The 12,155-nt window shown below is 36.7% G+C and overlaps 1 protein-coding gene across 5 annotated transcripts in view; it reads right to left on the bottom strand.

Annotated features, from left to right (window-relative positions):
• The window catches only part of FOCAD (focadhesin), a 307,583-nt gene that overhangs the window by 88,999 nt on the left and 206,429 nt on the right, over nt 1–12,155 (bottom strand). For all 5 annotated transcript variants that reach the window (XM_025887857.2, XM_073880862.1, XM_073880859.1 and 2 more), the window contains one exon: nt 6,790–6,911. In XM_025887857.2, the coding sequence (XP_025743642.1) occupies nt 6,790–6,911 (122 nt within the window). The remainder of the gene's footprint in view (nt 1–6,789; nt 6,912–12,155) is intronic.

Raw genomic sequence — 12,155 nt, 5'->3', positions numbered from 1 at the left:
CAATCACATCTCAAGCAACCATTTACTTACTCTGTTATTTAATAGGAGGGGGGAAAACCCAGTTACCATAACAACTCACATCACATGGTAATTATGGAGTCTCTAAAATTCAGCAAACCATACTTTTCACAGTATTTTCTAAGGGGAATGTGTAATAAGCACAGATACCACTTCTCCCAATTATTATTCAGAATTTCCATCTAATTGTTTCATACTGCATGAATGCTAATACTACTCCACGTTCTTCCTAAGAAATATGTTTTTAAATAAAGAAGGAACTGAAAGAAAAAGGCAAATATATTCCTTGTATTTCAAATGATGCGTTATATCCCACCTATTTCTGGGCATCTAGGGGAAAAAGTCCACAGAAGGCAGAAGAAATACAAAATTAATTTATAGGGCAAAAAGAATCAAATGATGATCAATACAAGAGGAAGGAAGGAAGGAAGGAAAAGATAGATTTCATTCAGAATAGTGCTGCCAATAAGTCCAGACAAGGTTTTGCTGAAATAAACACGAAAAAAAGAGCTCATTACCTAATGCAGAGGCAGAAATCTGGTTGGGTGGCAGCAGCAGGATCAGGAAAATTTGCATGTACCCAAAGATGGAGGAAATAATGAAGCAAGACTGCCATTCTGATCCAGGAACAAATCACTATCATCCAATTTAGGTGAGAGTGTCACGTCACAGTTAGAAATGCCAAAGGATGACAAAACAGGCAGCAAATTTCAGGGAAGGAAACTTGTCATTCACCTTCAGATTCCTTATCAAGAGGAATTAAGTTAATCTCAGGATGAGAAAGTGTACTTATACATCAGAGCAGAAGAGGACCATCACTTGAGGCTGGAGAAGCCCTGGTAGGTCTGAAATGACTCCTGCTTGTCCCCCATTCAAAGGAGCAGAGCAGGGGGGGCACTTCAGGTTTAGAAAAATCTAAACAGGGCAATGATTATACAGAACTTCTGGTATGTCAGGTCAAAGTCAAAGCAGACTTAGATTTGCAAGTCTTCTAAAAGTCGCATGGGAGAGTTTCACTTTAAGAAAAGCCAATAAAAAAAAATTTTTTTTTAAGTTTTCAAAAAGAAGGGAATAGAATAATCTCCAAAACAATTTATCACAGGTTAAATAACTAGTTCTCCATAATGAAAATTACTTGATTTAATGAACACAGTCCTTGAGAAATACTGACAATTACATAAAGCAAAATACATCAGGATATGAAGAGCAGAGCCTTCAAGACATTCAAAACAAAGCTCTTTTCCTGATTCACACACTCACACAACTGTAGCTGTAGGCAGTAGGAAGGCCATAGTGTATCCTATAAGGATATGTAATCTTTGGCAGGGAGGAAAGGCTACGTCTATGCATAGAAATGAGTAATGACATAAAACAGCACATAAAAGCCATTCAAATTATAATAATGTCACTTCTTCGTAAGACCTCAAAGATTATTAGATTCACCATCAACTTCATAACAACATTTCTGGAAAAAGGAAACCATCACACTAAATGCAAAGACAAACTCTAAGGCACATCCACGTTTCAAAGGGATTCAAATCATTAACTTGACAAAGGTCTATGAAGTATCTGCTAATGAGCCAGGAATGCCAGGCACTGGAGCTACGTGTGACCGAAGCAAGCTCCATGATTTTATAAACTTTACACTTTACAGAAGAAGACAGACACTAACTGTCATGTCGGCTGCCACCCACACACCCCCTGTCAGGATTAGTGGGAAGATGGATAGATTGAAGTGAACAGACTCATATATTAAATAAATTGAATTCATAGTTATAAACATTCCTGAAGAAAATGCCAAGCCCAGATGGTTTCACTGGAAAATTCCACCAAACATTTAAGGAAAAATTATTTATTAGGATAGCATTCCACACACATATCAGGCAAAGACAATAAAAGGAAACTATAGAACAATATCCCTCATGAACACGGATGCAAAACTCCTTAACAAAATATTACTGGCAAAACAAATTCAGCAATATATAAATAGGATAATACATTACGATTACATGGAGTTTTTCCTAGGCATGAAGACGGGTTCACTTAGACAAATCAAAATAATTCATCATATCAACAAGTTTGAAAAGTATACAATCTTCTGAATAGACATAGAACAAAACATCTGACAAAATTCAACATCCGTTTGTGATAAAAACTCTCAGCAATTTAGAAATAAAAGGAAACTTTGTGAACCCGATAAAGGATATCTACAAAATCTTTATACTAAAATAAGCTAAATATAACATCATATTTAATGTTAAGACACTGAATGTTTTCCCGCAAGACTGTGTATAAGATAAGAAATGTCTACTCTTACCACTCCTGTTCAACACTGTACTAGAGGGCCCTATACAGTGTAATCAGGCAAGAAAAAAAAAAGCTACAAAAAAGCAACAAGAATATGTAAGTGGGTTTAGTAAAGTCATAGAAAAGTATCCATTATATGTTTATATACTAGCAATGAGCAGTTGCTAATTAAGACAAACGAAAAAGCAATTTAATTTGATGCAGTAGCATCAAAATACTTAGGGACATGCAAAACTCATTAAATCTAACAAAATATGCATTAGATTTGTAATAAAACAAAACACTGACTAAATTAATGGAAAGATACATATAAATGAGTTGAAAGACTCAATATTAGTGAGATGTCAATTCTCTCCCAAATTGATCTACAGATTCAATACATTTCTAACCAAAATTACAGCAGGCTTTTTTGTAGTTTCTCAAAGCTGATTTAAAATTTACATGGAAAAGCCAAAGGCCCGAGATAGCCACATTTTAAAACAACAAAATTGGAGGACTCGTATTACTTGATTTCAAGACTTTTTATAAATCAACAGTAATTAAGCTATGTGGTTTTGGTCAAAGTATACACACATAGATCAAGAGAATACAACTGAGTGCAGAAGTAGACCCATGCAGGGGCGCCTGGATGGCTCAGTCGGTTAAGCAGCTGCCTTCGGCTCAGGTCATGATCCCAGGGTCCTGGGATCGAGTCCTGCATCGGGGTCTCTGCTCAGTGGGGTGTCTGCTTCACCCTCTGCCTTCCCTCTGTGTGTGCTCATGCTCTCTCGCTCTCTCTAGCTCTCACTCTCTCAAATAAATAAAATCTTTAAAAAAAAAAAAAAAAGAAGTGGACCCATACATATGGACAAATGACTTTCTACAGAGGTGCCTCGGTGAAGAAAGGGTGGTATGTTCAATAACTATAACTCATATCACATGAAAAGTTAACTCACATAGATCCTAGGCTAGAATGTAAACTGTAAACTATAAAACTTCTATACATAAACACAGGAGATCATCAACGAACTAATGGATAAACTATATATGGTAGATTCACATAATGGAATATCATTCAGCCATAAAAAAGAATGAAGTCCTGACACATGCTACAGCATATATAAACTCTGAAAACATTATATACTAAGTGAAAAAGTCAGACAAAAAAGACCACATATTGTATGATTCCATTTACATGATATGTCCAAAATACAGGAACTGTAGAGACAGAAAGTGGATTAGTCGTTCCTGGAGGCTAGGGAAAGAGGGAAAAAGAGTTTTCTGCTAATAGGTACAGAATTTCTTTTTGGTGGGATGAAAACATTCTAAAATTGATTGTGCTGATGGTTTCACAACTGTGAGTAGCTAAAGCCACTGAACTGCACACATTAAATGAGTGGCTTTCATAGCACATTAATTATGTCTCGATTTTTGGGATCGAGTCCTGCGTCGGGCTCCCTGCTCCTTGGGAGCCTGCTTCTCCCTCTGCCTCTCTCTCTCTCTGTCTTTCATGAATAAATAAATAAAATCTTTGAAAACAAAAGAAAGAAAGAAGAAAATGTAGGAGAAAAAAGGAAAACAGAAGATATTTGAGGCTTCGGGTTAGACAGAACTCAAGGACTATGAATAGAAAACCTTGATGAACTAGAATTCTTTAAAGCTAACCATTTGCTCTTCAAAAAACACTGTCAAGGAAATAAAAAGACAACTTACAGATTTGGTAAACAAACAAACAAACAAAAACAATAAAACACCACATTTGCAAAACACATTTCTAATAAGGAATTTATACCAGAATATATAAAGATCTCTCATTTGAAAAGAAAAACCTGGTTAAAAAAAAAAACAAACAAACAGGCAAAACAACAGAATACTTCATGGAAGAAAAGGTATGACAGGCAAAAAAAAAAAAAAAAAACATAAAAAGATGCTCAACATCAACAGCCATTAAGGAAACACAAAACCACAAAAGAGAAACCACCCTCCATGTACGAGAATGGCTAGCTTTTAAAAAACTGAGGAGTATGGGCAAAGAGGCAGAGCAAAGGGAACTCCCTTACATTGCCGGTGGGCACTCAAAATGGGATAGTCCCTAGGAAAACTTTGGTAGTTTGTTACATTCACTTACCATATGGCCTAGAAATCCCACTCCCACATCTTTATTTACTCAAAAGAAATGAAAACAGATGTCCACACATACACCTATATCTCATGAGAATTGCTTATAGTGGCTTCAGTCATAATTGCCAAAAACTGGAAACAACCCAAGGGTCAATCGATGGGTGAATAAACCAAATGAAACTCTCATGACAGAAATTTTTAAAATAAAAAGACTCAGAAGCAATAATGAGAACCCAAATAAGTTTGAAGAAATGTCACCTGCAACAATATCAGAAGGATCCCAACAAAATAAAGACCAGAAGCAAAATAAAGACCAGAAGAGTAAGGAAATACTAGAGTCATCTTGGGAAGATCCAAAGATCTTTTTTAAATACTCTCTGCTTAACCTGGGGTGGTGTAGGGTAGTTCAAGGATCACCCTGAGTCTCATTGCCTGGTTCAGTTTCCAGGCTCCTGTTCTTATGAGCTCTGTGATCTCAAGCACATTAGCAGTACCAACCTCACAGTGTTACTGTAGAGATTATATATATATATATATATATATATATATATATATATATATATATATTGCAATTTTTAAGAAACCTGAGCTGGTTATCAGCTATTATCATTGCAATTATTCTGATTAACAGGATTTTAAAACTCATATTATTTGTTGTCACCTAGTTTGAGAAACTGTATGATTCATTCTCTATCTCTGCCCTTTTAAAATGAATTACAAGATGAATCCAAACTAAAATCCTACCATAGATTCGACAAAATTCTATCCAATATATCTTCCAACTGACTCTTAAAATAATGATTTTCTCATCTTTTTGAAATTTTCTAGACATTCTAAACACAAGGAACAAGTATTTTAACTCAAATACTTTGTTCATATCCAAGGCACACCTCATAAATTCGGATGCCATTTGCTGAAACTTATTAGATTGCCTTCTGCTACTCCTCATATTAACACTTTTTCTTGTTTCTGTTCTGATGGTGACTTTTAAAATCAGCTTTCCACTAATACTTAACACTTTGGTTAAGTATCCTTCAATCTCCTAGGTGCACAGCTTAAAAGCACAAAAAGGCACCAAATCTCTCCCTTCTCCATAGCAAGTAAAAAGATGTTAAGGAAAACAAATCTAGAAATCACCTATGTTTTCTCTTTCATAAAATTAGACCTCTTTTCCTCCCAGATCTTTAGTCCCTCCTTAGGTAGGCGAAGACACTTAATTGGACAAAAAAGGCTTTGAACCAAGTATTTACATAATTACAACTCTAATTAAATATATGAAAGAACATGGGTGGCATAGGATAAAGACAGATCTCTAAAAACTGGATATGCTACTGGTGGCAACAGAGAGGATGCAGCATATAATCCAGCCAAATTAGTGATGCCAAGATTTATAAATTACGCACCAAAATGAGATCTGGTACAAATATACTGTAGCAGCTCTAATTACGTTTACATCAAACCATTAAATGTTTTACAATTCCTATCTTCATTTGTAAGTGGTATATAACCTACCATGTCTAAATTATATAAAATAAACCTCTTTACTATGATACTTTGTTATTCATTTATTTTAATTTATATACACCTGAATGAGTAATGGTCATAAAATGTTTAAAGATAACACCAAAGCACACATTTCCCACATGCTCTCCAGATTCTCTCTTCCCTCTGGGGTTGCTATAATATGATATGATCAGACTTTATACAAATCATCTCATGGCACCACATAACTTTATTTTTTAAAAGGGTAGCCTAAAGGAAAAACAGAATAAACACTAAAACCAAAGGGTTTTTTTCCTTAAACACTTTTATTTACTGTTAATGCCCAACATTCATACTTGCAAAGGATTCAAATCAAGAAACAGGCAAGATTATTTCTTTAAATAATAAGCTGGTATTTATTCTGAACAATACAAGTTAAACAATGATGAAATAAACCAAATTCCTACATACTACTCCCTAATAATAAGGCTGGGCAGTGGGAAAAGCATGCTACTTTCTTTCAGAAACACTTCCAAATATTTTAGTATTCAATCGGGTCAACTATTTTGGTTGCCTTTAAAAGCAATTTACAGAGGTGCATGGGTGGCTCAGTTAGTTAAGGGTCTGCCTTCAGCTCAGGTCATGATCCTGGGGTCCTGGGATCAAGCCCTGCATCAGGCTCCGTGCTCAGTGAGGAACCTGCTTCTCCTTCCCCCTGCCCCATCTCATGCTCTCTCTTGCTATCTCTCTTTCAAATAAATAATAAAATCCTTGAAAAAAATAAAATGAACACACACTAAACTTCATGATCGTAAACTTAAGGGGGAAACCCCTAAACATATACAAGCAAGAACCTGTTACACAGCATGGGGAGGCACCTACCTCATGCACTAGAGCGAGTGAGGTCTGCTTGAAACTTCGCCCTCTATTGGCCATCAGTCGATTCAATGGTTTGCCATCTTTACTCTGATAGGTTGAAACATCGTAACAAAATAACATACCACCTGAGGGGGAAAAAACAATTTATAAAAAAAATTTCTTATGGAAAAAATTAATTAGATTCCCATAGTCTCAGTAACCCATATTCAATCAATCTGCATAGAGAGATTTATTTATTTATTTTAAAAGATTTTATTTATTTGACAGAGAGCATGCATACTGGAGAACAAGAGCAAGGGGAGGGGCAGAGGGAGAGAGAGAAACAGACCCCCCCACTGAGCAAGGAGCCCAATGTGGGGCTCAATCCCAGGACCCTGAGATCGTGACCTGAGCCGAAGGGAGATGCTTAACTGACTGAGCCCCCAGGCACCCCTGGATAGAGAGATTCAGAAATTAAAATAATTTGCTAAGCAAATTATGATTTTTGACTACTGGTGTCTACGGAAAGAAAAAATAGAAGAGATGTAAGAAGTTAGCAGTTACCATATTCAAATTATCACTTATTTATGAGCCTTATTCATTTGTAAATAAATGAACAAATTTATAATTCATGATTTATTTTAAATTTTGTCAGCTGTTACTTCCAGAGATTTTTTAAATTTTTTAAGAATAAATTCCAAATAGGGGTGCCTGGGTAGCTCAGGTGGTTGAGCATCTGACTCTTGATTTCAGCTCAGGTCATGATCTCAGGGTCCTGTGAGTGGGCCCCACGTGGGGCTCCCCACTCAGCAGGGAGTTGGCCTGAGGATTCTCTCTCTCCCTCTGCCCCTGCCGTCACTTGTGTGCACTCTCTAAATAAATAAATCTTAAAAAAAAAAAAAAAAAGAAGAAAAAGAAGAAGAAGAAGAAGAAATTCCAACTAAAGAGAAATGCTTACACATATCAATCCTCGTGAACTCCTGACAACAGGGGTTCCTTTAGGTTATACCCATAAGTGGACACGTTTTCCTTCACCCCTACACTCACATGCACTCACTCTCCCCTTCTTCCTCCCCCCTCCTCTTCTTCTAACCTTTCTCCTCCCTGTCCTCCCCGCTCTGGTCCGCTAAGTTCTCAAACTGAACTTGCAGCTCCAGCTGGCCCCCAGTGTCAACTGAAAAGCAAAGAAAGACAGCCAAATGCTAGAAGTCGTCTTGGAAGCTATCTGGGTAATTGTGAGCCAATAAGAAGAAACACTCAAGAACTGAAATAATTTAAAACATAGAGATCATTACATTTTTAAATATCTCCTATTGAAGTATGATATACACAGAGAAAAGTACACATCGTAAGCATAGAGCTCAATGAATTTTCACAAACTGAACATGTAATTGGCACCCAGATCAAGACACAAACCATTGTCCACATCCCAGAAGCCTTTCTCATGTCTCCTTCCAGTCACGTCCACCCCACCCCAAATGTACCAATCTGCCAACAACCATTTTGCCTACTTTGGTACTTTATATAAATGGAATTAGACTGTATATATGTTTTTATATCTGGCTTCGTTCACTCAAAAAATCACTGCGAGAATCATCCACATTATTCGCAGATGTAGTCTATTCATTCCATCTATATCCCATTGCGTGAATATAACACAACTTATTTATCCATTTTACTGTCAATAGGCATTTAGACAGCTTCCAAGTTTAAGGCCACTCAAATAACACTGCTATGGACATTACAGTATGTCTTTTTGGATTTCATTTAGGTTTATCCCTAGCGTGGAATAACTAGGTAAAACAGGGTATGAATCTGTTCAGAACCAGTTTTGCAAAGTGGTTGTACGAACTCACATTCCCAGCCCCAGTTCAGGTTGCTCCACATATTTACCAATACTTTTTCCCTTCCATCTTCTTTCACTTCAGCCAACCTGATAAATATGGAATGGTATCTTACTGTGGTTTTAATTTGCATTTCTCTGATAATGAAGTTGCCTCAATGTTCACTGGACATTGGAATTTCTTCTTTTGGAGGCTGTGTTCAATTCTGTTTCCAATTTTTTTTTGAGTGCCTTTCTTATTAATTTGCAAAAAATATCTGATATAATCTAAATTGAGTCCTTTATCAGACATATGTCTTATAAATACCTTCTTTGCATTCCATGGCCTGCCTTCAAGTGCTCTTAATGGTAGATTTTGGTTAACACGTGTTCTTGATTTTAATATAATTTGTTATTTTTGTAATTACGGATTTTAATTATAGGATCATTTGTTGAAAAGATCATCCCTTTTCTCCACAGCATTACAGGGTCACCTATGTAAGAAATCTGGTGGGGACCTTGATATGTGGGTCTGTTTCTGGATACTCTATATTCTTCATTGGTCAATCTGTCTATCCTTGCACCAATACCACACTGTCAATTATTGTGGCTTTATGATAGGTCTTGATATCTGGTAATGTATATCCTCCTACTTTGGTGTTGTTCTTCAACATTACTTTGGCTAATTTTGGCCTTTCCATTTCCACACAAATTTTAGAATCAGCTTGTCATATTGCTAGGGACTGGAATGAATCTATACATTAATTTAAGAGAACTGACATTTTTACAAACTAGAGTCTTCTAGTCCATCAACATTGCATATCACTTCATTTATTAGGATGTCTTTAATTTTTCTCCATAATATTTTGTAGCTTCCAGTGTAAAGGTTTTATGTACTCTGTTAAATTTATCATAGGTAATTAATATTTTTCAGTGCTGTTATAAATGGTATAATCTTTTAATTTCTTTTTTATTATGGTATATAAAAACATATAATTGATTTGTATGTTGACCTTTGTATGTATAAGTAACCTTGAATTCATTTACTAATCCTAATTCGTCTGTAGATTATATTGGATTTTCCATGTATTATACAATTGTCTACAAATAATGACTATTTAATTGAGTAATCACTAATGAATATTTTTCTAATTTTTTTTTTTTACCTAAGTTTTACAGGGACCCCTGGGTGGCTCAGTCAGTTAAGCATCAGCCTTCAGCGCAGGTCACGATCTCAGAGTCCTGGGATCCACCCCACATCCGGCTCTCTGCTCAGCATGGAGTCTGCTTCTCCCTCTCGCTCTCCCTCTGTGCTCTCTCTCAAATAAAGTCTTTTTTTTTTTTTTTATTTAATTGACAGAGAGAGAGAGACAGCAAGAGAGGGATCACAAGGAGGGGGAGTGAGGGAGGGAGAAGCAGGCTTCCCGCCAAGCAGAGGGCCCAATGCGGGGCTTGATCCCAGGACTCTGGGATCATGACCTGAGCCGAAGGCAGTCGCCCAACCAACTGAGCCAACCAACTGAGCCACCCAGGTGCCCCTCAAATAAATAAAGTCTTTAAAAGAGAGAAAAGAAAAGTTTTTAAGCTAAGCTTTACACCCAACATGGGGCTTGAAGTTTGAGAGTTGCATGCTCTACCAACTGAGCCAGCCAGGCACCCCACTGATGACTATTTTAATAGCTATTTTTTTGCCTGCAAATAATTAGTATTTTACCTCTTCCTTTCTAAACCTTATGACTTTTATTTTTCTTGGCTTATTACACTAGGTATACTCTTCATTACAATACTGAAAAATAGTGCTTATAACAAACATCCCTATCTTTTTCCCAATCTCAGGAGTAAAAGTTTCAATATTCCAGTATGAAGTACAAAGACAGCATTGTAGATGTTCTTTATGAGAATTTTAAAAAGTTCCCTTCCATTCATAGTTTAATGACAGTCTTTTTTGTATCATGAATGGGAACAAAATTTTTCAAAGGCTTTTTCTGCATCTACTGAGATCATCTAAAGATCATTCTGCCTTTTTCTATTAATATACTGAATTATACTGATTTTCAAACATTAAATTAACCTCACTTAGTTATTATGTATTATCTTCTGTATTGCTAAATTCAATTTTCTAATATATTTTTTGGGTATTTTTACAACTTTGCATAAGGAAAAGACTGTTTTATAATATTCCCTTCTTGTACTATCAAGATTATGTCGACCTCATCAACTGAGCCACCCAGGTATCCCACTTTAAAACATTTTTTAGGGACGCTTGGGTGGCTCAGTCAGTTAGGCGTCTGCCTTCAGATCAGGTCATGGGATGGAGTCTCATGTCGGGCTTCCTGCTCAGCGGGGAGTCTGCTTCTCCCTCTACTCCTCACCCCCGGCCTATGCTTGTGCTCAATCTCTCTCTCAAAAATAAATAAATAAAATCTTTAAGAAATTGTTTTAACGTTTCCCACTATTATTGTAGGTTTGTCCATTTTTTAAAATTTGAATTCGTTAGTTAACACAGAGTATAATATTAGTTTCAGGCATACAATAGAGTGATTCAAAACTTCCATACAACACCTGACGCTCATCACAACAGGTGTACTCCTTAATCCCCATCACCTATTAACCCAGGCCCCCACCCACCTTCCTTCTGGTAGGTTTGTCCATTTTGTCTTTTAGCTTTGTGAATGTCTTTCATATATTTTAAAAATTATGCTATTTTGTGTACACTGATTAGAACTGTGATAATTTCTTAATGGAATGACTTCTTTATCTCCATGAAATGTCCCCTTCATTTCAAAGCTTTTTTCTTTTTCATACAACCCTTTTCATTGAATACTGGACAGTATACAAAGGAAACACAGAAAACCTAAATGATATGATTTTTTTTTACTCAGAGAGGAGTTTCTCCTCCCCTCTTTCAGGTAGATAGAACAAGGGACTCATCATTTAAACTGAATCAGAGATTGAACTGGGTTAGGCCTGATTATAGCTTTGGTAAATCTCAGTCTCCCTCTGGCTCAACCCTGTTCCTAGGCATGCCTCTCCCAAGATTTTCATCTGACATCCTAATTGGTCTCCTCAATACGGAAAGCTTATAAGAGATTCAGATGTGTCCTCCGAAGTTTTCAGTTTAGCTCTTCAACCTCCCATCCCATAAACCTTCGAAATTTGCTAAGTATCTTGAGGGAGAAATAGGCTATGTGTCTGAGGTCCCACAAGTCCCCAGTTTTACCACTCAGACACCATATGAATGACAAGGTCTCTGTTGGTTTCTCTGCCTCCTGCACCAGCCTCTTGTTAAGGTCAAGCCTGAATTTCAGTCTCCAGCTGAGACCAGACTAAGTAAGTGCCCCCAGGTGAAAAGAGGTGTAGCTCTTCAGTATCAATTCACTACTTGTGTGCTTTGCTTTCAGGCCCACTCTCCTAGCTCCTAAGCACAGCGAAGCTGGAGATTTCACTTCATCTCTCAGAAGCACCAGTCTAGTTCTTTAACTCTCCGTGCAAACTCAAAATTCAGTCAGATAGCTTACGAGAAAAATCTCTAGTTTCTCACCTCTATTAGTCAGAGTCTTCAGAGAAC

Source organism: Callorhinus ursinus, unplaced genomic scaffold (assembly GCF_003265705.2).
Source record: "Callorhinus ursinus isolate GAN/ISIS: 27379988/994484 unplaced genomic scaffold, GSC_fseal_2.0 scaffold39, whole genome shotgun sequence".
Lineage (NCBI taxonomy): Eukaryota > Metazoa > Chordata > Mammalia > Carnivora > Otariidae > Callorhinus > Callorhinus ursinus.
This window is presented reverse-complemented; position numbering and strand designations above follow the sequence as displayed.